The 25,963-nt window shown below is 41.7% G+C and overlaps 2 protein-coding genes across 3 annotated transcripts in view; one reads left to right on the plus strand and one right to left on the minus strand.

Moving 5' to 3' along the window:
* The window catches only part of TBC1D23 (TBC1 domain family member 23), a 39,534-nt gene extending 22,346 nt beyond the window's left edge, over positions 1 to 17,188 (minus strand). Inside the window, exons 1-11 of one of the 2 annotated variants that reach the window (XM_065448468.2) lie at positions 17,058 to 17,188; positions 14,041 to 14,149; positions 10,916 to 11,015; positions 9,639 to 9,843; positions 6,953 to 7,076; positions 5,589 to 5,713; positions 5,440 to 5,486; positions 4,902 to 5,005; positions 3,729 to 3,842; positions 3,102 to 3,197; positions 1,069 to 1,282 (exon numbers count right to left, since the gene is read on the minus strand). In XM_065448468.2, coding sequence (XP_065304540.1) covers positions 1,069 to 1,282; positions 3,102 to 3,197; positions 3,729 to 3,842; positions 4,902 to 5,005; positions 5,440 to 5,486; positions 5,589 to 5,713; positions 6,953 to 7,076; positions 9,639 to 9,843; positions 10,916 to 11,015; positions 14,041 to 14,149; positions 17,058 to 17,176 — 1,357 coding nt within the window. In that variant the 5' untranslated portion in view covers positions 17,177 to 17,188. The remainder of the gene's footprint in view (positions 1 to 1,068; positions 1,283 to 3,101; positions 3,198 to 3,728; positions 3,843 to 4,901; positions 5,006 to 5,439; positions 5,487 to 5,588; positions 5,714 to 6,952; positions 7,077 to 9,638; positions 9,844 to 10,915; positions 11,016 to 14,040; positions 14,150 to 17,057) is intronic. The other variant, XM_065448469.2, reaches the window with a different exon arrangement.
* A 103-nt stretch (positions 17,189 to 17,291) lies between these two features.
* The window catches only part of Cbl (E3 ubiquitin-protein ligase CBL), a 71,538-nt gene continuing 62,866 nt past the window's right edge, over positions 17,292 to 25,963 (plus strand). The window contains exon 1 of the mRNA XM_065448467.1: positions 17,292 to 17,884. Coding sequence (XP_065304539.1) covers positions 17,337 to 17,884 — 548 coding nt within the window. The 5' untranslated portion in view covers positions 17,292 to 17,336. The remainder of the gene's footprint in view (positions 17,885 to 25,963) is intronic.

Below are 25,963 nucleotides of genomic sequence, written 5' to 3' on the forward strand. Positions count from 1 at the left end.
ACTCTGCATGTACAGTGGCCAGTGGCCACAGAGCTACTGTGCAGCGGCCTACTTTCTAACAAGTCGTTATGCACAACCATTATAGCTGATGAAGTTTCTTATTTCACTTCTTTAAATATATATTTGCGAAGGTATCCCAGCAATACACCTTCGCTCGAAAGGCAAAGTATTGATTACGATAGCAAATTATTAGACAGCTATACAAGTAAGGTTAGTCGTTTTATCAGCCACATAAACTGCTGTAAACATTTGCTAACTAAATTAACAAGTAGATTGTCACACATGCACAGAAAAACACGATGACATCTCAATCAATGACCGCAGACACTTGTCAGAACACTGGCGTGATGAAGAGCGGCAGCAGTGGCTGAGCAAATCCCCCTTCGTGCTGCCCCTCACTTCAACGTGAACTAGGCACGCAAGTACACAGCGCAAACAAAGCCATGAGCTACCTCAGGCCCGCTATCCTTCAAACCCACCACAGAATTGCCTCCAAGATAAGATGCATGCAGCCGCGCTCAGCCGCCTCCACAGCTGAAGCAGAGGAGAAGATGCGCACTGACCTGCTGCCTTCAACCCCCCCTCTAAGCGCGTTCACATCTCCGCCCCCCTCTCTCCTTGTGCATGTGAGAACACAGGGTGCATTCTCCTCCCACCCACTCCTCCCTTGTGAGTGCAAGAAGACACCACTGCATCGAGCCACCATCTTCGGTTCACCCTTGCAAGCTTTGGCTCACACCTACGGCATATGGCACGTGGCCACCATTTTATCACACTTGGACTTCATACAAAACATCACGGTGACAGCGACTGGAAATTTGCCTGGAGTGTTCACATAATTGCTATTGCAAAAAAACCATTGCCTCTTTCATGCATGCATTCCAGACTATCCCTGCTAAAACAATGCGATTAGTGCAAGAAGCATGTTTTTTAAAATTAAAAATAGCAAGAAACACTATAAAACATGAGTGCGAATGCAGCTTGTAGGCCTATAAACTATCGCTGCAAAATGCCTCATTGTACTCGCTGATCCACGCGAGATATTGCAAAGCAGGCCACACTGCTTGCCTTTGTATCCACCCCGGACGAGGCTGACGTACTGCAGATGCTTCTGGAGGAAGCTTGAAATCACCATGTGCACATACTGGTCTTCCTCCTCACGACCGCTGCCCATGAAGCAGAGGTGCTCACCACTTGCCACCGAGTTGGCCTCCATGGCCTGCTTCTGGGCCGCAAACAGTGCTTGCACAGCCGTCTCAAAGGCACGTGGCTCCTGCAACATCTGCACACAATAAGACATGATCAGGCTACATACAAAGTAAGCAGGAAAAATGGGAAAAAACAACCTCACTACTTTATGAACATACAGTTCAGCCCCACCAATAGCTACAATGTTATGACAATTTTCATCAACCAATCTATAGTCCCACACAAGAAAAAAAGCTTTTCCACAAAATCTGCAACTTCCTGTGCCTTATACCAGTTGAACTCTTCCAACGCTCGCTTGCAAGATTCCTAATTTTACCACTTCATCTAATTGCCTAATGCACCCAAATACATGTCCCCCTTATTGGCTGTTACTCCAATAGACCACTGGTTATCTGTTTGATGCATTACATGCCCAACTTTATTTTGTTCTCATAATCCCCACTAGAGTATCAGCCACCTACATTTGCTCTGATTCACGATGTCATCCACCAATTTTTTAACATTACACCTACATTTTCCTGTTGAATTTCTGGTTGCGGCATACTTAGTTTCCTTTCAAGTTTCTTTGCTAATGTTATGCTCGCAGTCTTGGCTCAATAGGTTGGTAATCGCACAATGTACTGATTATATAGACCACAAATGCAACATTATGTGCCACCAATAACCACTTTGTCAAAAGTCTGAGGCAGCTGCACCCAAGCAAAAAGTTCAAACATGCGTGACCAAAACATGGCAGAAGCAATATGTGATGACTGTTCTTATTTAAATATGCACCCACAGGAGTGCGTCCATGTTACAGCAAACATTCCCATTAGTGCCTAGTACTAGCCTAGGAAGAAATGCTTGACAAAATGTGGAATTAGTAGTTTCACTGATAGCCCTGACACTGCATATAAGACAACCTAGAGCCACAATACCATTAACTCTGTCAATAATGAACCTCAAATGCATGCTCAAAAATGGCAGTCCTTAGCTTCATGCAAGTACGAGGGCAAATCAGAGAGTCCTTGACTCTATTCTTTATTAGCCAAAATAAGGTACATATAGGTAATTACAAATATATGTACTGTTCGATGTACCTTACACTATTTTTCAACATAGTCCCCACACTGTTTAAGACATTTGTTTTATCGCAGCACCAAATTTGAGATGCCCCTGTGGTAGAATTCGTCCTAATGCAGCCTCCTTGAACGCTCATCGTCATGCAAGTCTTCACGACCTTCACACCACCACCTCACACTTCTCAAAGCGAGACACCTTTGCCCATATGTGGGCTGCATTTCCCTGTCGATTTCGATGGGCGCTCATCCCTCGCTCCGTAGAAAGCGGATCACACTTCGTTGTTCGTACATCGTGGACGTGTGAAACACAACAGCCATCTTGAACAATTGACAGCAGCACCGTGCCGCGGAGCTACTGGCAGATAAGGCCAGGCCGGTCCAAGAAAGGTCCACCGCTGGGAATGGATATGTTGACTTCACATTCACAGCTGTAATTTGGCTAAAAAAATATAGGGGCAAAGACTTTTTGATTTGCCCTTGCACAATAGACAAAAGACAAGCTAAAGCAAGCCTGACAGGTTGGCTCAGTGGCATAGCATTCTGTAACTGATGATGAAGTTGACAGTTACGTTTAAAGCTGCCATACCCAAATTATATTTGGGAAAAAAACACAATAATGCTAGTGCATTCAGATAAAGATGCACAATAAAGAACTCCCAGATGGTCAAAATTATCTTAAAGCCCACTACAGGATTGTCCCTCATAGCGCAGGCACTTCGCAGACATGTTGAATATAATCACTCAGTGAATAACTAAATAAATAAATAAATGGAAAATTTTCAAAGCTGAATGAGAATAGGAGGTTTTGCAAGCTCAAGAGATTGCACTAACCAAGCTGGCATCTAGATGGAATGCTGTTTTGAGGTGTCCACTGTTATACTGGTCAGCAGGCCGGCAGTCCACCACAAAGTAGCGCACCAATGTATGCTGCAAAGTGTAAAACCAGACTTTTATTAGTTTGGTGCATGTCAATGAAATTGCTGCTCTAACTAGTAGAAGCTTATTTGTGTCACTAGACGTCTTAAATGGGATAAGAGCATTTTCTTCTACTCTCTATGAATTTAAAGGTTGAATAACTTTAGTTTTTTACATTAATAAGTTTTGCAGTTGTTCTGGTGTTGAACTCAAGATCATATACTAAATAATCCTTTGAAGAGAAATGATTTAGTCATAATAGCAAACAGGGCCCTTTTTAAAAAATAATGATGGTGACATAAATGGTGCTATGAAATAACCTAAAGCTTCAGCAAAAGGCTTAGCTTATGTACAAAATTTAGGTCGGAAACCAGAAGCCCCCCAACACACACAGAAAAAGGAAGACCTGAAGCTTTGCGATGAGCACAGCATACAGGCTCAAAACGTTTGAGAACTGTCTTCCCCCCCCAGCCTTCTCTCAAACATGCGAACAAAAGATAGAGAGAGAGAGAGAGAGAGCTGTGTTCAGCATTAGACGTTTACCCTGTCTAGCTTGTTCGTAGTGACAAGCTCCGAGACACACACGGGTAGGCACAATGCCTGGGGAAGGTCCCTGTCCACACACTCTTCTGAGCCAAATATAATGGCATGGTGTTCCTGCACATGGGAGATGACTCGGATGAGCACATTTTTGTCACTCGGAGAACACTACCTTCATGATCAAAACCATCCATTGATTGCCACACAGCGTAAACACTCTTAAATGTTCAAATATCTTCTCGATTATCACAGTTTCCTCCCTCTTCCTCCTTATCCCTAGAGGAGTGGCGTACAACTCTTCGTCAAAAGAAACAAATCCACTAAGAGCATAAATGTTGCTGAGTCGTGGCTGTCTTGTTTGCACTTGCGAAACTCGTGGTGCTGGAAAGCTACAACAGGGTGAGGAAAGGTATTGTCACTGTCTCCAGCGTCAATGAACAGGCTTTAAAACGTACCAAATGCAAAGGCAAAGAAATATAAAACACGAGAATACAGAAAGTGCACTTGTAGAAATGGGGCGTGTGCGTGATGTGGTGCTGCTCAAGTACTATTGTTTCTCAAAGAACCTTCATTCCTTTTCGAAAATTGACTTAAGCTACACTGACAAGCATATCACCTTTCCTTGTATGTAATGTCCATCTCTCAACACACGAGCATTTATGTCGTGACTCGAGGCTTTTAAGAAATTTAGTGCCTAAGAACATCGGCAAATACCTGCCTTTTAAAGCCTGTTCGCCAGCTGTCAAATAAACAAGTGGAAGTAGTACACAGTTGCATTGTGTTGTCAACATTAAGAGAGAAATGGCACTAGGCAGGTCATGTAATGTGCAGATTAGATAATCGTTGGACCATTAGGGTGATAGAATGGGTACCAAGAGAAGGGAAGCGCAGTAGAGGACAGCAGAAGACTAGGTGGTGCGACGAAATTAGGAAATTTAGGGTGCTAGTTGGAATCGGTTGGTGCAGGACAGAGGTAATTGAAGATCGCAGGGAGAGGCCTTCGTCCTGCAGCTGACATAAAATAAGCTGCTGCTGCTGATGATGATGATGATGTCATTATGTTTGCCAGCACCTTCTATATTTACTTTGTCCTTTCATTGGCCACACGTATTACAAATCGAACTGATAGCAACCAGCTCAGCCTACTTCTCTCTTCTCAACAATGGCAAAGCATACCCGACTAAAAGACAGGGGAGTCCTCGTTGAGTAAAACTGGGCAAGTGAGCAGAAATCTTCAATGTCTTCCGCTTCTAAGGCACATGGAGCAGACGATATGAGTTCTGCGGAAACAAAATGGAAAGAGGATAGGTTAAAAACACTGCAGATAGATATGGCACAACTCTTATACAAATGCTCAAAGAGACTCTTGGAGCCCCAAAGCCAAGAAAAAATTTGATATTCTTAGTTTCCTGAGCTATGAACATCTTTCTTCACGACCCAGGAACTGACGTAACTAACGGGTGCACGAAATAAATATCAAAAGTGGCCTCTGCAAATTGTATCACCTGCTTGAAACACACTGACCCAAGAAAATACCGGTTTAAAACAACTGACATTTTATTACTTAGTCCTCTCTACATATTAAAAGTAGCTCAAACTGCATGCCCAAGTCACAAGATGATTAAGCTTCTTTTCATGGTTTCTGTGTTCCAAAACATCCTGTCAACAGTTGTGCTAAATCAAACTGACATCAGAAGTGGAAGCAGTCATTCACCTATGATTGCAGCTTTGCTGTCACCTTTCCTGGACATAATTTCTTCTCTGCAAGGCAAAAGCAAGGCAACGGAGTGTCATGGCAACCACTGCAAGCACTCTGCCAGCTAAGTTCGTGACAACCAACAAGGCAGTGTGACGGCCTCTTACTTGGTGTTTGCCAAGAGCACAAGGCTGAGAGAAAACAGAAGGAATGGGTCAGCCAGCTGAAGGTAGATGTCCCACATGTTCTGGATCACCTTCAGGTCGCAAGTGGATGAGAAAAGGCTTCGAAACTGAAAGTCAAAATAAGAAATCTTTAAAATGATTACATATTATCGTAACATATGTTAATATGCAACACTTCATTATTTCACGATGTGCAATATATAATTTGTAGCAATGCAAATCTTCAGTGACCCTGCAGGGAGTACAGCAAGGCTGAACTTCTCAGGCATGAACTTGGTCATATTTACTGATGGTATATTTTCTTAATAACCAGATTCTTATAAAACAAGGATAAGGGCAGCTAAGAAAAAAATTCAACTGGATAAAATAAATAAGTAAACAGTTGTGAGTTACATTCTAGTTCACATAACATGCCCATACTGTGGCTGAAGCTTGATCGTGTTCTCAACTATTTTCAGCTGTGTTGTGAAAAGAGGTGGAGCTTCTGGACAAACATGATGGTCTTTTCAGTAAGCATCTTCAGGCATCATAATCATCATTTCTAGTCTACTTTACGTCAGTGCAGGACAAAGGCTTGTACCAACAAGGTCCAGTTACCCCTGTCCCATCTCAACCTACTATATCATAAACCTGTAAATGTCTTCTTCTAATACTCTCTCTTATCCTCTGCTATCCTAGACTGCATTTCCCTTTCCCTGATTTTTATTCTGTAACTGCAACAGATAACTGATTATCGGGGGCCATGTAGCGCAACAATTTTTTTTTTATTTTCAATTCTTTTTCCTCGTAATCCACAATGCCACTATCGACACCTCTTTAGTCATTGGCTAGCATGACACGAAGAATTCATTATCACCAGTATTGAGTACTCGCTGTGAGGGGTGATAAGCAATAAATAGATTTGAAGGAAATGTATCCTTACATAATACGGACACCGTTCTGCACTTTACATGACTAGTCTAAATCCATTTCTTCTTAATCTCTACTTAAATGTAAGCCACCTGCTTTCGCACTCTAATTCGTACTGCCATTTTGCTATTTCTTAGCACTATGCCCATAACTTTCTATCTTATTGCTCATTGAACAGATCTTTGCTCCAATTTGGAGTCTCATTATCATGCTCAAAGTTACAGCCTCATAGGTTAAGACACAGGTTCTAACATAGATGCTCATAAACACTCGTCAAAGGCACCGATGCAAAAGAGTATTGCAGGCACCTGCAGGCACACAATGCAGGCAGCTGCATTAAAATGAAGTGTGCTTTTACAAGTGATTCAGCACCAGAATTTTTCTAACTGGTCGGAGATGCTACTCGCAAGTCAGGGCCAGTAAAGACAGTTTCTCACCCAAGGCAGGGCATAGCAGTCTGGGGTGATCTTCATGGTGTCGAGAAACGAGCACAGCTCGGGGTCATGGTACAACAGCAGCAGTCGCAAAAGGTGAAAAGGGGCTCCATCTTTCATGCAGTGCCTGCAGGGGGAACACACAGCCACACATGAACAAGGCCTGGCCGTCCATCAAGTAAGCCTGTCATCGAAGCCATTCCTTTACTGTAGCAGCACTATGCTCCATTTCATACATAGCATGCAAAGCTGTGGAAGCCAAGCAAGTAAGTCTCACTCCTCACACTTTGCAGATCAATTGTTTTTCATCTGCCACACTTTCTATAGAAAAGTGTGGGCACCAGCCAGGACATTCGATCACGACTGAATTAACCAAAACTTCAAATAGACGCAGTAGAATTACTGGAAGTCTACTGCACATTCCCTTCACATGCATATTAATTCAGTCCATTGAAACTTTAGTTTTGCCACGTTCATTATATTTCCAGAATGATGAAAAGGGTAGAGCTGCAGAATGCATTAAGGATCCTCAACTCTTCTGAGTTCTGTCAAGTTTACATTATGGACACTATGAGAACTCTACACAGATAGGTCAGATACGAGAACATTAACCATTTCATGTCTAGCATACATGAAAAGCATCTATCTTATTAGCACTTCAAAAATACACCTGATGTAAAATAGTGAAAAATACTGAATAAAGTGAATCTGACACCAAAACCAAACAACAAGCTGCCTACTTTACAACTCATTTTACTAAACCCCTGCAGGTTTCAGAACCTGTAGGGGTTCCGAAACATCATATTTGCATTTTTTTGACATAGTCAATGACTGCATTTTATTCTGTCTAAGATGTTTTTTGACCAGATGGATATCTGTCAAACGGCCCCCTTGACTACTTTACACACAGTATTCAATCTTGCAGCATAGATTCAGTCAGAAGTATTTCAACATGTATGCAATACATTTTAAACACAATTATTTTCATTCGTATTTTTGCTTTTATGATCCTTGCATGTACAATTGTGCACACAGCACCTGAAGGGGATATCCCCTTCATTCATAACCAGCTCAACTTCAGAACTCATTCATAACCAATTTAGCTAGAGGCATCCTCAGGTCAAGTTTCTTCCTTAAAACAAGCACTTGATTTCTCCTGTGGCAAGAGCATTCTGCATCATGCAGGTGTATGTTTCCATCGTTCCCCTGTGGGATCACGTTTGTGCTGTATGTGGAAGGTCTGCTTGCTTTGGCTGCAGCTTTGCCGGCGCTGGCAAAGCTGCAGCCGCTGCCGGACACTGCCACAATGTATAAAATAAAAAAGTGTCTTCGAGCGCTATCACCAAACGTTCCGTGGGATACGATATTGACTGGGGTGGTGCACACGTGATGCCAGCGAAAATCTACCACTTTCCGAAGAAATGGTGTGAGAAAAAGAGTTAACAAAGAAGATGACACTCTAACTCTACTCTCACTTTCCAGAGCATGGGCAACGTTACAAACGCATATGAACATTCCAAGCTTTCATTTGCACCATTAATAGCAAAAGCTGCATGTTTGTTTCGTGAGCCACATAGAATGAATGCACACAGTGCTCAAGGTTTGCACAACAGCGCTGCCTGCAGCAAAAAAGTTGAAATGCATAAGTGTGCTTACAGTGGCACGATGGGGTCACCCGGTGGTGCTTTTGTTGCCTACAGTGAAATTTTTTTGCAGTTGGTCTTGAAAAACATAATGACACATATTCTTGAAGTTGCATAAACTCTACCACACCCTTCTTGCACAGAAAAGGACAACACTTTTGAGGACAGTGAAGGCTGGGAAACGTTCATAAAATATTTGAATTCTATGCTGAAGTTGTCTCGAAATGCCAGCCTGGTAGTCATCGATATTGTCGCGACATCATGACAGTGAGCAAGGTTTGCTTACGCCGTATAATAATATGGCTAGGTCACCCATAAGAAAAAGTAAACAAGAGTGCTATGCACCCTTCTTTTGGCTGCGCTCGCATATAGCAGCTACAGTGATCGTAGGAACAAAGCGATCTATTGTATCGTGACATCACGACACATCCACCTCCCATGTACCAAAACCAAAACTGGTTCATTTAAACAAGCAATTTAGTATATTAATTTGGGCGCTCTGATGCTTGCCAATATTTTCTTCTGTGGCTTACAGGGCTTGTAACATTTTTGAAAGCAAAAATATAACCAGTTGAAAATGTGATGCCAGTGGTCCTTATAGGCCAGATGTAATAAAATTTCTATTTAGCTAAAGTCGCTATAGATGAGTAGTTCATCATATTTAAGCACTTTTGGAAAAGCTGCTGGGCTGGTAATTGTATAATTTTGTTATCAGCGACTTTTAAACAGCACCTGAGCACACAACGCATGCCACTTGGAGGTTAGCAAATACGACACAAGCCTGAGATTTTTCAGAGTGCTGTTGGCGGCACACAATTTTAGAGCTGTGCATTCTCAGTCGTGCTTCATGTTCAGCGAGCGATAAATGCAGCATCTTTTGCAGTTTTAGTACTTAAAACATTTAATTTTGCTAGCCTTTCAAGATGTATTCACTCGTATTTCGAACAAAATTTCATATGTATGCTGCTACAATCTAAATTATCTGAAGCTATGCTTTTCATGCAGTTCAAAATTTTGTTGCAGTTGGCTATTAGGGTGCATGTTACCTAGGGACATAGGTGGTGATCAGGGCATGGAAGCAGATGTACAGCTCTTCTTTTGACAGATGTAGTGCAATGAGGGGTTCCAGCACCTCCATCCAGCCATTGCTGCTCTCATAGTGGAGGCCAGTTGTCTTGCAAAACCGAGTCAGCACAGACTCAAGGTCACATAATACAGACACCTTCTCCTCTTCATCGTTGCCAAACCTGTCTGTTAGGGAACAAGAACTTTTTGATATCATAGCTGTACAGGCAGACTAACTTAATCAAGGTACGAAGTCGAATGTTTGATGAATACTCATCTAGTCGGGATAAATCATAATCAAAAGCAAAATGGATGCTGACCACAAACATAAACAATAACAATATGTCCTGGCTTCCGTGCAGGAGCCTTGCATACATAGGCAAGACCTGAAACACTGAAAGGCACCTCAAGGAATACTGTCACCGAACATTCTGTGTGACATATTGACTGGGGTGGTGCACACGTGATAGCCACTGAAAGAAATCTGATGTCAGTAACTTGAATCATTACTAATGTAAACTATGGATTTCATGCTGAGCTGCTAGACGGCAGCCTTTCTTCTGTTTAAGCCTGCTGCCTGTGCCATCTACTCATGCATACATATAACATCTTCCGATTTCCTTTGATTGTGAACAAGGCTCCTGTATGGAAGATGTCTTGTTATTATTTATATTTGTGGTCAGCTTGATTTTACCTTTGACTAATCAAGTTACATGTCCGCCCCATGTGACAAGAACATACTTAAACAATAATGTGCAGTTAAAACCTTTGTTCAAGTTTCTTCATTTTCCTCAATGGTGCTGCAGATAAAAAAAGAAGCTAGTGCAGTGTGAATATGATTTCAAGTGAAAAAAAAAAAAGAGCATTTCAAATTAAAGTCATGGTCCAATCTACACTTCTTAGCTCCATTTGATAGCATAGGAAATAGTACACTGACCATGGCGAGAGTTGCTGGAGATCCTAGCTCGCATTTTTGCATGTACTGAAATGTCCCGCTGGTATTAAGGATACTAAATGCTACTAGTATGTTAAAAATCCACATTAGGCTCAAAATACGACAAAATTTTGACACAGACCCAGAAGGACTTTACTGCTTCAAGAAGCATATTAAAGCCCCAAATGCTTTGCATCATAGCTTGACTCTGATTTTTTCATACTTTCCTCTACAATCGACATTTGATTAGCCTTAAGAATTTACTTATTCAATGACAAGAAAGAATGCAAAGAGACAAAAAGGCAAAATATAAGATCAACTCACCAACAAGTGTCTGACAGTCTTTTCTAATCAGTGACTGCTCTGAGAGGTCATAAATCTCATCCCAATCGCCAAGTTCTTTACCTTTGACGCCCAAGCTTATCTGAAAGAGTGATAAGGAAGCACTTGAAAAGAAATACAAGGGTGCACAAATGCCAGTGGTCTCCAAATGCGTGCACCTACTGCGGAGACCAATGTAAGTGCAGTTTTCTTTGTGTGCTGAACAAATTAACTGCAAAAATAACAGTGCGTGCGAGAAAAAAAGAAAAGAAGAAAACAGTAAAACACAGCACAGATTTTTGACAAACACTGAATATTGTACATTGCAAAAAACATTTTGCTGAGATGAGAACAAATGAAAATAACATAAAAATAACTTGTTTAAAGATACTGTACAGCGCTTTTTAATGACAAAATCTAATGGACAAAAGATGCTTTTAAAGAGAAATGTACAGTGGTGCAAGCCAGCCTCAGCAAAGTTTTGTAATTTGACAAAACACACTTGTTCAAGGAAGAGAGCCATTTCGGAATAAAAAACCACAAAATATGCAATCTTGGGCACTTAAAAAAAAAAATAACTCCCATAGCTCTAGCTCTTTAAAGAATGAACAAAATATTTGAAGATTACAGCAGAGGTTACTTTTATTCTTTTTCAGTCCCTTAATTTTTAAGAATATTTCCAACTACTTGAACATTATAACAGCATGCCAATTAAACTTAGTGATTAGACAAGCCTTCTGACCAATATCTCACAGGAGTACCACAGTAAACTTTCTTCCCTTAAATACCAGTCAGCTGCACATGGCTTATGACTGCACAGAAAAATGGCTTAAAGCAGTACAAGAAAAAGGTGCTGATTAACAGCAAACAGTGGTTTAACATCTGAAATGCAGGTGAAGCATTGCACTGTACTAGCTGTTTTTAAATTTGTGTGTCTCTAATAAACCTGTACTACAAGCAAACCTGTATCAATAAACCACCAGGTATCACTAAATTGTCTCTTAAAACATGATTTCTGACACACCTTTCAAAAACAATTGCATAATTAACAGACAGCAGCAAAAGACCAAAATCTTCAAATTTTTGCCCCACACATATCTGTTTTAGAGATTCGCCTCATGTAAATATTTACAGTGGAAAACAATGAAAAAGAATCCATTACATAACAACAAACTAATATTGCCAGTAAACATTCAGGCATTACTATTAATATTCTAATGCTTTATTCTAACACAGTTAGTGCTGATTCACTGATTTGCAGTGCAGGGCCAGGCACTAATGTCGTATGCATGCAACATGTTTCAAACAGTGTTATTGTCACAAGTGCTTAGAGTCCTGAGGTGTTATCTCAGTGTGTAAAGTGCAGTGCACTGTTAAAGGACATACCACATTGTACTCCACTTCATACACAGCAGGAAAAGCTATGAACGGTAGAGGGACTTCACTCACCACTTGTATTTGCGACTCAAAAGTAGTGCAACACATATGAATTAAATATATAGGTATGTGTTATGTGGTTCTATGTAATATTGTCTCATACTTTTATGCTGTAGAAGATGTAATTATTATATGGAAGGCATCACAGATTTGAACCTATGTACCATGGAACAAGCAGTGTGGTATGTTTATGTGACCAGAGGCCATAGTATACCCCTTGCACTCTTATCTAAAACATAGTATATGTTGCATACTAGAAGCACAAAAGCGCCCAATTACCATGAGATTTAAAATAAACTTTCGGCTACAAGTTGCAGTTGTAATATATGAAGTTGTTAGTTTTTAGAAATAGTCGCAGATCAAAAACAACTGCACTGTGAAATGCGAGGAGTGAGACTTCCTTGAATGCACTACTTGTGTAACTTCTGCAACATTGCCTGCTAAGTGTAAGTCGGAGTACAGTATGTCGGTACTGGTTACGGCAAAATTTTGACATGCAGGCCTCAGCAAATTAAGCAAAACAAAAAGTTGCAGCTTCACTCGAAAGGTGAAGCATCCATTGCGATAGCAAATAAGTGGACAGCTATACAAAGTAAGGGTAGTAGTTTCAGCAGCCATATAAACATGCAAGTAAAGGCATACTAACTAAATTAACAAGCATGGTGTCATACACGCACAAGCAAACATGAACGAGTCTGACTCTAAGACCGCGACATCATCATCATCATCATCAGCCTGGTTACGCCCACTGCAGGGCAAAGGCCTCTCCCATACTTCAACAACCCCGGTCATGTACTAATTGTGGCCATGCCGTCCCTGCAAACTTCTTAATCTCATCCGCCCACCTAACTCTCTGCTGCCCCCTGCTACGCTTCCCTTCCCTTGGGATCCAGTCCGTAACCCTTAATGACCATTGGTTATCTTCCCTCCTCATTACGTGTCCTGCCCATGCCCATTTCTTTTTCTTGATTTCAACTAAGATGTCATTAACTCGCGTTTGTTCCCTCACCCAATCTGCTCTTTTCTTATCCCTTAACGTTACACCTATCATTCTTCTTTCCATAGACCGCGACAACGCGCTATTAGAACGCTGGAGTGAAGAAGCACGGCAGCAACAGTGGGCAAATTGACCTTCGTGCTGCCTCTCAATGCAAACTAAACCATGAAAACACAGTGCGCGGCGTACTCTGGCCCCGTCGCAGATGGCTTTCAATATTCAGTAATCCAGGCCATTCAGAGTAGAATGTGCCCCTCCACCCCACCCCCCTCTCTACCATCCTCCCAGAGCCATACGTGCAACGAAGATGGTGCGCTTCCTCCCCACTTTCTTCCCTTGAGTGAGCGAGATTGAGCCGTGATTGCCGTCTCACCCTCACACGCTATCATTCGCACATACTGCAGATGGCGCATGGTGACAATTTTATCGCCCTTGAACTTTATATGGAACATCGCAGCGATGCCAACGGCAGAAATGTGCCTGGAGTGTCCCATATAATTGCTATCTCAATAAAATTATATGTGCATTCATCCCCAATAGTGCACTGGGTATCTGCTATGGCCCAAAATTCTTAACTTGCCGACACCCCTATTACACAGGATATGGTAACTGCTGTAGCTCAAGTAACCAGCAACCATGCATGCACTTTCCCCTTATCCCTATACCCTCTTCCACCACATGCGCTGTCACTCACCTTCCAAACATACGCCCGAAAGCATTCCGGAACTGGCTTCATCTTGGAAACCTGGCGCAGGGTATTCAGGTCGCATTCTGAAAGGAGAGCGCTCTCCAGCTCTTGCATCCTTTCAAGTGGTGGCCACAAGAAAAGGAGAGGGAAGGAAAACAAGAGAGAACAAAAAGAAAAAGTAAGACACTGGCTCTTTATGCGACCTGTCTACCAAGAGGAAGTAAGAAGAAAAAAGAAGCCATGAATAGCACGGCAGAGGAAAGAAAACCATGATGCCTCATATATATATATATATATATATATATATATATATATATATATATATATATACATATATATATATATATATATATATATATGTATATATATATATATATATATATATATATATATATATAATGTGTGTGTGTGTGTGTGTGTGTGTAGGTCTACAGGGGTGAAGAAACCCCAAATGCCATCCAGACTAAATCTAGTGAATGAGAGAAAGCAGGGCAGTTTCAAAAGATTTTTTAACTGCACCTTTAGGAAAAATTTAACTAATGTTTCTGCTAAGGCTTCAGTTATAAACAATTTTACTTTTACTTTTGTGTGCAATATGCATTCATATTTACTGACATTATTGTGCAAGCTTTCAGAAGCGTTGTCAATACTTCAGAATTTTTTCATGGTTGACACATGTAAAGAAATGATCAAGCAGCTCATAACATTTCAGCACTCATTAGCATTATGTAAATTAAATGTAAGGTTACTAAATTAAAGCAATGACATAACAATGACATACCTTACAATGAAAGTTGGGAGTATTTAAATTTAATGGATATGCATATCAAAATCAAGAACAGGCTGGATAGGATTAGAGATAGTGGATTAGCAATGTTAGAAAAAAAAAACACAAAAAAACAGCAAGACTGAAGTAGATTACAATCGTGTTTTTTTTTTTTTTTCCAGAATCATTTCATAGCTGCAACAGCATCAGTCAGCTGATGTGTGAGATTACCCCTGTCAAGGAGAAACATGTGCTCTGTGCTAACATTTCCATCCACAGTAGCCAAAATTTAACTGAGGCTATCCAACATGCTGACACCTATCACCTTGGCACTGGTTCTTAGATATAAGATTATATTATATAATCAGACAAGATTAAATATTAAACGCAAATGCAATGATTAAACCTAGGATAGAATTATACAAATTTGTCAGATAAAACTATTGAATACTGTCTGGCATGAAGCGGCAGGAAATAAAAATTCAGCTTTGAAAGACATCACATTTTCATTAGCTCACTACGTTCATGCTTTGCACAATGACTTTGCGACATAACATGTAGGGCTACATCACCCTCTCTAATGAGTGTACAGCTTAGCAAAATTAGTGAGTGCTCACTCACACTCATAGGTGCTCGTTCACTCAGTGATGCACTAATGAGTGGGAATGCTGACTTGTGCTAAAAGATGATGACGCTATCCAATGTCAACAACTACAGAGAGAAGTGTGCACATTCTCCAAGAATGCTTAGAAGAAAAAGCTCATGGAAGAACCTCGGTGATTCTCACTGTAGCTCAGCATACACTCAAGCTTTCTAACCAGGCAAATATTTGCTGAACATTACAAGGTGAACAGAATAAAATGAGCAGTCCAGGTGTGGATGTTCCTGTCCATAATTTGGTGCCAAACAAACAAAGCGTTTCCTGCGCTGTTTTAGCCCTCTCGTGATCTAATTTGAGACGAATTATGAATGAGCCCCCCCCCCCCCTTTTTTCTTTTTCATTTATGTTCTCACCATGAAGAAAACGTTACAAAACATTAGGACAGTCTGGTGAGCCGTTACTTTGCACTTATTAAAAACCAATGTATCTGCACAACTAAATCTTAGTAGAGGCAGTGCACCTCCAGATGTGACTTCATTACAAAATTGTGAGCACAGCACAAAATCAGCGGACGGCAGCTTTTATGGCAGTACCTATGGAAACCTAAAGTAAGATACTGTGTTTGTGGAAGCCAGTTATGTAGGTCAAGATATGCTTAAACAACCTTAAGCAAATGCGCAACCACAAAAGAAACATTACGGTGATTCAGGAAGAGTACACAAAACATGTATTAACAAATAACGAGGCTGGACCCGTCACAATAACAAGTGAACGAATGACGTTAGTGTCTGCAACATCCCAGGGGAAATGACCTAAAGACGACTGCGGTAGAGAACAAAGTTTGTTAAAGATCAATAGTGTTGGCTAATCAATCTTGCGTGAAACCCGCTCATTGGCGGAAAATCAAAGTAATTTTCAGATCCCGAAGCTCAGTATCTCGCAATATATGCTACGGAGGAGATAAAGCCTTGCTGTTTCCGCTTTAGTGCACAAAGTAACAGCGCGTCGTGTACGCGCAACTAAGATTACATGTCAGTCGAGTTGACGCGAGAAGCAGACGGGCGGTGGTGAACAGTTTCAAAACGTTTTCAAGGGCGGCCCCAGGGCAGCTGAAACATAGCGGGTGCTCGCTCCGTTGACGCTTCGAAATCAAGATATTGCACATGGAAATTCATAGGGGCTAATAAGTGTTTGAGGTGGACACATATACTAAGATATGAGGATTCCCAGAGTGTCAACGGTATGATGTGTCAATGACGGGCGGCTACAACGATGACAACTTTTAACAGCAGCGACGAATACCCCAATATAAAACTTGACGGATCGAGAATTGGTTGCCTGTACTGTGAACGGACATAACATGCTTACCATGCAATATTAAGCATGGTTCTGCCTTAACAAGATGTTTTACCTGAGAGCCGACAAAAAAAGAAAAAAGAGAGCAGAACTGCTGGCATGCAAGATTAAAAGAGCGCTTAAACATGCACCGCCAACTCGTAATCTCCTGACAGTCGATCATAAACGTAAGTTGACTCCAAGAAAAAAGAATCACAGCTTATCAAACATTTGCAGTTTTTGAACAAGCCAATTTGATTGCGTCTCTCCTAAAGTCAAGTGGTCATTCAATAAAAAAGGTCAGAATTCAACCCGGCTTACCAGCTTGTATCGTCGACGTCCACCATGACGTCCACCGAAGTGGCCATGTTGGAAGAGGGTGGAAAAGAGGCGAGATATAAGGCAACGAAATTTTCTTGACGTAAAAAGAAAATCCTCATTATGTTTAGATTCGAACAGCTTAATTAAGAGTTACATTAGTAATTTTTTTATTGTTGTATTGAAAATGAAAACTAATGTTTATTGTGCATGAATTATTTCTCTCGAGCTGTGCATTGTGGGTAGTTTTCTAGTTCAGGGTGAATAGCCAGGCGATGTAAGATGGCGGTGAATAGTAGGTCTAAGAATTTACAAGCAATGAACATTACGTCGCTATTTAGTCGAATACACGGAGCATTTTCTGAAGCCATGGCCCCTCCCAAATTTGTGATTGACCGAAGGACTATAGAGAAGACGTGGAAGCTTATGGACAAAGTGGTGAAACTGTGCCAGCACTCGCGAATGAACCTAAAAAATAGCCCGCCGTTCATTTTGGACATCCTGCCGGATACGTACCAACATCTGCGGGTAATCTACAGCAAGCACGAAGACAAAATGCACTTGCTAAATGACAACGAGTACTTTCGTGTGTTCATCGAGAACCTCAACAGAAAGTGCAAACAGGCTATCAAGCTTTTCAAGGAGGGGAAAGAGAAGATGTTTGACGAGACGTCGCACTTTCGGAGGAACCTCACCAAACTGAGCCTAGTGTTTAGCCACATGCTGTCCGAACTGAAAGCCATTTACCCCAACGGCGTCTTTTGTGGCGACACTTTTCGGATAACCAAAAGTGACGCGTCTGAGTTCTGGAAAAACGCGTTTGGGGACCGGTAAGTAGGGTTCTGCGTGTACTTCACATCGTGCTGTTTTTCCCACAACACCCACCCGTTCCGTCCGTCTCGTGATCGACCTGTGTTTGCATGCTGTCTCCTCGAGAAGCCGGAAAGCTATGCGTGGGAAACATCTCTCGTTTCCACGGTGATGTCAAATGCCCGCTGCCGCGGAAGCGGTAGACGGGCGCTCCTCCGTTCTTGTTGGTTTCGAGACGCCGGGGCTTGTCGCTGCGCTGCCGAGCCGTCCACGCGGTTTATCCACTGATTGGGTCCTCCTCCCTAGCGCCAAGCGGAAGCGATCGCTCCATTGAGCGCGGTAGCGTTGAGGGATTCTCCAAGCGCAACGATGCTTGTCCTCCGCCCTCACCCACCTCGTAATTTTCTTCTTTCTTCTGCCTGTGTAGGCGTGAACTACTTTGACCGCATGTGGTCACAGGTTGTCAACGGGTTGACGTAAGGCATCCGTGGGAGCGTGCATTCAAAATTGCTTCAGAGTATGAATTGATTTAATTGTTTTGTAGCGGGGCCACTAGCAACTGCCTAGGATGTAAACCGTTATTCTGAGTTTTGATGGTTTTTAGCATAATTAGTTCATGCAAACCCCTCGTTTTCATATGCAGATGAAATAAAACTTTGCTCTTAAAGCAGCAATGACACCGATGTCCTTGAGCATGACACACAAACTAGTTCTCACATCACAGAATGAATAAAAAAGTAGGCTCCTGGCTTGAGTTTGGTTTGATCACTGTGGGCATTTGCAGCAGCTTAGTTGATGTTGCCAGCAGCTGATCCACATCATGGCTCAATGGCTTGCCATATATTGTCACGCCTGTACTGTTTGCTGGCCTACATGCTGTGAAGAGGCTGCAAATGGAAGTACTTGCTGCACTATGTTGGCAGCACGACATTCAAATTCAGCTTCACCTGAGACCATGGCCTTGTGTCATGCTGCTAGTGCCCTGAACTGGCTTCCTCAAGTAATGCTTGTGGTTGTCTTCTACATTTGTCTTACCTGCAGTGCCTTGTGGTGGGCATTATAAAATTACAAACAGCTATATACAAATAGAGATGATAGCTAAATCAAAATGAAATGCAACTAATGAATTAAGGTGTAAGAGGCATATAATAAACAGAACAGTGGAATTTATACAGTATGACAGGCAAGTTAGGCACTACAAACCATGCAACAAGAATAATTCACATTGTCATTTCTAGAGCACAGATAGTCCTCAATGGGCAAATACTGCGACAATAAATGGTCAAATACAGGTGATGTTGCTATGACACTTTTAAAGGACAATTTATTCCAATTGTGTACTGTCTTGGGGAAATAATGCGCATTTAAATATGTATTAGTAGAACACATGTATTGTAATTTCAGGAAATTATCTGTTCTAGATTTGTAACTGGCTCTTTACGTATGTGTCCCTGCACTAATCATTAATTCCTGTGTAGCAATTGAAAAACAATTTAAATTGTTAAGTATTCACACTCATTTTTTGGGGAGCGGCCATTCAACAGCCTAAGCAGACTGCTTCGAAGGCAACTCTAAATACAAGCTTTTCTTTCATGGTTTTTTGCTTTCAGAAAGAAATAAGAAAATGGCAGGGGCTGAACTTGTGAAAGAGTGGTTGGGTATTTAGCTTGGAGCTCCTACTGCTAGCTGAAAGAAGTTTTCATGTTGTGCCTAATTCTTTAGGCACTTTGTACTGGTTCCTCTTTGGGTGATGGTAGTCTTCAAGCTTGCTTTATGTTTATATACTATTGAGGCGCCAATTAGCTTTGTCCGTTAAAACTTTAGTTTCACCATGTTTCTTGCATCATTAAAAGTGTACTCAAGCTGAATGTATTACAAATTTCCAATTCTATGGTGAGTTTCATGCACTTCAAAAAATATAAACTCTGTGTGTGAGCTTATTCACATCCAACGCACTTGTAAAGCACCTGTCTAGTCACAGGGCAAATCTACCTGATGTAAAGCGTTGCCAGAAAATCAAGGAAGTGAACCCGCTACATGATGACATTGTGACACTAGAGAAAACATGTAAATGTCTAGCTTCCGAAACCTTACTTTAACCCTTTAATATGACGGCACATAAAAATACCCCCCCAAAATTTTTATTCTCCATCTAAATGTGCAAAACACTTCAAGAATAAGCATAATCAATGAAAAGAAAAAGCATTTGGCAGAAACTTTTTCAGCAATGAGGGGAAACTCTGGGCATATAACTGGAAGGGGGCTTCACCCCAAATAACCTAAGGCTTCGTTTGTAATATGTGCAAACAGCTCTCACCATATGTGAACCACAGATGCACGTTCCAATTGCTTTACATAATTTATGTGTCACAACTACAGCCAGAGATCTTGCATCAGTCTGTCTCCTCTGACTGTGCTTTAAAAAAAAATAATGCAAGTCGTGTGTCAAACTTCTTTCTCTAAACCAACAAATGACCTTTGCTGCCTGTCATTCAAAGATAAAACTTTGTACTCAATACCGAAACTCTGCAACGAAAAAATTTGTTTTTCTGGTAGTTGCCTGTAGGCAACACTCGTCAATAAAAGGCAAGGATTCATTCAGAAGTGTCTCAAGATCTATGCTACATGTTTAAACTTCGTAATTTTCATTGGTGCTTTTTCTTTTGATGCGCTATCTTGGCATGCATAATTGTACACACATCTTCTCAAAGGGACATTTATAGCACTCTTAATTTTTCACTCACTATGCTGTCACAGCGTTTGTGAACTAAGAAAGCTACGAGGAAAAAAAATGGAAAAGACAGAATTCTCATTTTCACTGTGTTGCCTGCAATTTAGATGTGATGTGAAATGTGGGACAAATGCTTCTGTTTTTTTTTTCCCACAATTTTGTGAAGTTTACAGTAAAGCAAATTTAACTCTTAAGTGGTGTTCAGTGCTTCTCAAAAATTTTACTGTACCCATAACAGCAAAACATTAAATAGTTATCTTAGATTTTTACTGACTTCTTGGCGAACCCTCTGCATACAGCACTAACAGCTACTTGACATCCCCATGAAATTTAACTTTTGTTCACCTCTTCTTCTTAGTGTCCAATATCAATTTGCAATTTGAAATTCTTGGGGCAGTAGTATTGCAATCGGCTGAATCGGGGGCATGTATTACTAAGTTGGGTTTGGAAATCATGTTACAGTTAAGCCTGTTATGAGGATGTCCAATACAGTGAATTGGCAGATATGGCAAAATGAACTTACTTGCCGTAAATGTGGGTGAATCTATGTTGAACCAGATTACTCTATACTGTTCATGTAAAGCTGCTGAACTCCTTGCATTTTCAGAATTTTCCATGTGTATCAGTGTTTTTTAGGCAAACATCTATCACTGAGCTAGAGCTCTTGGACCTCGGGCAAGAATATGCCACTTGACTTTTGCAGTTAATTAGATATTGCACCAGATTCATTTTCAAAATGATAATGGAGTGTATTGGGTCACGTCACTTACACATAGAAACTGTCATACCTCATGGTCTGTGTACTGCCTGCATTTAAGACTTTTTTTTTTTTGTCACTCCAAGACATGCTAGACACAAGCATACTTTGTGCGTGCACTTTAGCACTGGTTTCACATATACTGGCAAGAATGTTGACAAGAACAACATAACTGTTCTGTCACATTTTATTGAACCCTCTATTGAAATTTGTGTTTTCAAAGCTCAGATTTATGCACAGAATAGCGCTCTTAGTCACACACACTATTAAATGTCATTTCTTAGCCTTTGTTTCCAGAAGTTAATCAATGTGGCATAGGTGAGAGAGAGCTAATTTTGCTTTCTAAAACAGGAACATACTTTAAGGTCTCACCATTGCGTTTTTTACTTTAAATACCTTCGAATACCTCTTAGACAAGGCATTTTTGCCTCATGTCAGACAAGAGTTGCCTGCATGAAAGCCCGCATTTTCGCCCCCCTTCCTGTCGCCATTGACAACCCTGACGTGAATGCATTTGCACACCCACTTGCGTGCCAGTTTCGGCTCTCAACTGCAGGTGGAGGGGGCAGAGAGAGAAAGAGACACAAAAATAATAAGCATGCTCAATGTATGTGCACCTGAGTCAGGCGCCGAAGAGTGAGTTGTCTGGCCATGAGCCAGCGTGGGAGGGTGACTGGGACTATGTGAATGAAAAAGTTTGGCAGTGCGTGCGACGGGTCGGTAGCGGCAGGCAAGAAGGCAGGGGAAAGACCCTGGGCTGACAGCCGTGGCTGCGACCTAGGTTTCTATATTTGACACACCCATACTTTCACTCTTTGCTTGGGAGAGGTTATGACATCACATCCTTCCTCCCCTTCTCGTTTGTTTGCCCGTGCTACCTTGCGAGTTGGGAAACAATGAGGTTTCCTTTCCCTGCAACTCAGTTTGTGTTGCTTCTCTTTAATCTTGTGTTTCTGTTTATAACACTGCTGCCTATTGGGCCAATATTGTCGGACAAACATGTCCTCCTCCTGTTCCTATTTTAGCTGTGTCCAATTCCTTTGCAGGCATGTTTGTTGATAGTTTTATTCTGTCATGCCCATTTATTTGCCTTCAACTTCAACTTAGTTTTTATGATATTATTGGTTATTGGTTGACATCCTTTTATTCGTGTGCTTGCTGCACGAGGCACACAACGCACAGCTTTTGTTAGTGCTCAATTGCTGGCTAGAAGCTCAGTTTCACAGGATTATTGTTACTTTGTGTGAGCAGGCCACATTGTAATAAACCACATAATCTTGTTTCCTTGTTTGCATCTTCAGTAGAGCAAGTTGTGTCACCTTGAAATGTACGTTACGAGATTGTCCATTTCAGTTACATGATTGTCCATTTCAGTTACATATTTTCCTGAAAGTGGAGATTAAAGCAGCTTTCTAGTTGAGGGTCAATGGTCATCTGCTGCTGTGACAGAAGTAGACACCACCATCTTGCCCTTCTGTTCAGTGTAATTGATAGTTTTTATATCAGCGAGCAGTTTTTATTACTCCTCTATATTGTTGTTAATGCTGGGCAGGTCAGTGTAGAACTTCTGTAGGTTCTTGTGCAGGTTAGCAATATAATAGGTTATTTGTTTTATTTTGTATTTACTTAGTTTATATCATGTAGGAGGACATTAGCTACAGTTTATCATCCTAACCTGTGCTTATTTCCAAGCACAACTCAGCATGGCTGTAAAGCTGCTTTGATAGTGTAAAGAGATATTCATGTTTTGAGTTTTTCCACTTGTTCGTTAGGGCACAGTACATGGTTCATTTATTTACCCATCTTAATGTTGTTAAATAGCCATAAAAATGAGAGAAATGGGTTCAATTTGGAGTTGTCCACTGTTAGCAACAGATTATAAATGATCATGTGAGTGATAGGCCTTCAGAAGTGATACGTAGTGTTTCACCATAACATACGTGCTTCAGTGTGTGATCATCAACATGCACCTAGCATTCATGGCTGTGATGTTATTCAGCATTTACTTGAGGTGAACATTCCTAGACAGTATCATCTTAGCAAGAGTCGTGATATCTCAAGGTAAAATTTTACTTTATAGTCATACTTTTGCTTTCTCATTTATGAAGCACTTGAGACCTCACAAACTACTTGAACTTCACTTGCTCCATGTCATAGTTAGCATGCAACATTGTGGAAGCTATGCAGTAGTGTGATGTTAAATGTCTCACTCTGTGTGTTCCACACTGCGGTTGTTTTTGATCTGCAATGCTTCTTGCGGGATAACCACTGCACAGATTACAGCTGCAACTCATGGACGTAAGGTTACGTCAAATCACATATTATTTGTGCACCTTTGTGGATCCTCTGTATGACGTACTATGTTTTGGTTGTGAGCACAAGTGGTGCACTTATGACCACTGGTCAGAGAAGCATGTCACTGTACTCATTTGGTGGTAAATATTGTTACGGTGCATTTGGACTGGACCATGCGTGAAGAGGGAGAGGAAGTGGAAGACTGCCGACTGGAGCGGTGACCTTTGTACTAGCCTCCATGTTTACCTCTAGCATTTTCTTATGTAAATAGTTATACATACGTTTGTGCATTGGGCTTCCTTTTTGTAATATTTGGTGGAGTTGCGAGGTAATGACTCAGAACGGAGTTTCGCAGTGACCGCCACTTCAGTTCTTCATCGATGTAGCAGGAGATGGTACCTGGTTCGGCAACGCCTGCGTCACTGTTTCAACTCATACTGATCTCATATTCGCGCATCCGCGTGATCCATGAACCTTCTGCGGCGCCGATGGTGCCGTCATCAACAACTGGCTGGAGATGTATGAGCGGGTGAGCAGCCTCAACAAATGGTATCCCATAGTAATGCTAGCAAACATCATTTTTTACTTGGTGGGAACAGCGCAAGTGTGGTTTCAAAATCACAAAGTAGAACTACATGACTGGGAGACCTGCAAGCAAAAGCTGTGAGATCTCTTTGGAAAACTGTTGGTTCGGAAGGTCAGTGCCACGAGTTGGCATCACGAGTTGAAATGTCCACCGATAGTTATGTCGCCTGTATATAAGACGTGCTGGCACTCTGCCGCAAGGCCGATGCTGAAATGCCCGAGTCTGACAAAGTCAGCCATGTCTTAAAAGGGATCGCCGATGAAGCCTCCCATCTACTGATTTGTAAGAACTGTACTTCGGTTAATGACGTTATCACGGAGTGCAAGCGTTTCAAGCAGGTAAAAACCCGTTCTATCTACCAGTCATTTGCACGGCTTCCCAATATGGCTGCAACATTGTTTTATGAAGACCGACAGGACCCTCCTGCATGGCAGCAGCCGCAGCCTTCAGAGCAGCTGACAAAGATTGTGAGCTGGAAGCCATGTGTCCTGCGGCTCTGTACTCACTTGTCAAGGATACATGTGCTCCTATGGTTCCCCTTGTTCAGGCTATTGTGCGCCAAGAACTTGCCAATGTCAACTTTCAATCTACCTCCGATCCAGTTATTTGCAGATTGCGGTGGATGAACTCGACCATGAGAAGACCGCATTCATTACACCGGATGACTTTTACCATTTTAAGGTTATGCCTTTCGGACTTCGTAATGCCCCAGCACTTTCAAAAGAATGATGGACTCAATCCTTCGGGGCTATAAGAGGTCCACCTGCCGATGTTGCCTGGATGATGTCATCATATTTTCCTCTACGTTTCAAAGCCACCTCAGTTGCTTGGCCGCTATTCTTGAAGTCTTTAGAAAGGTTGGAACTTAACTCTTCTAAGTGTCATTTATGACACCGCGAAGTCAAAGTTCTTAGTCACCTTGTCAGAGCTGCCGGTATACATCCTGATCCTGATATGATTCATGCAGTCAAGAACTTTCCTGTACCCTGCTCAGAAAAGATGTGCGCAGCTTCGTTGGTTTATGCTCCTATTTTCGTAGGTTCGTTGAAAGTTTTGCAGATATCACCTGGCCACTGACCTACCTTCTCAAGAAGGACACTGCATTCTTTTGGGACCACGAACAAGCCGACACCCTCATCTGCTTGTTGACACCATCTCCCATATTAGGCCACTTTGATCCATCTGCACCAACTCAAGTTCGCACAGACACCAGTGGCCATGGCATAGGTGCCATCCTCACCCAACAGCAAAGCGAAGACGGGCGCATCGTTGCCTGCGCCAGTCGCGTCTTGTCTCCTTCAGAGTGCAACTTTTTTATCACGGAGCGCTAATGCCTCGCTGTGGTGTGAGCAGTGGCTAAATTTCGCCCTTGCTTGTTTGGTAGGCCATTGTGCTGGCTTTCGTCACTGAAAGAGCCGACTGGCCACCTTGGTCACTGAGCACCTAGACTTCAGGAATATTCTTTCATTGTGATGAACAAGTCTGGTCGCTTACATCTGGACGCCGACTGCTCGTCGTCACCCCGTCAATTCTCCTGACAACGAAGAACTGGATTCCAACACATCCCTTCTGGCCATTTCTGACTTTCGTGAGATAGTTACTGAGAAGTGATAGGATGGCTCTCTATAGTCGATAATCGAGCGCTTGACTTCTGGCCAATCAGATCGCTCAATCAATGTTTGTGCTCCATGGCGACATTCTTTATCGACACATCAGCTCTGATGGACCAG

The sequence above is a fragment of the Dermacentor albipictus genome, chromosome 4, assembly GCF_038994185.2.
Source record: "Dermacentor albipictus isolate Rhodes 1998 colony chromosome 4, USDA_Dalb.pri_finalv2, whole genome shotgun sequence".
NCBI lineage: Eukaryota > Metazoa > Arthropoda > Arachnida > Ixodida > Ixodidae > Dermacentor > Dermacentor albipictus.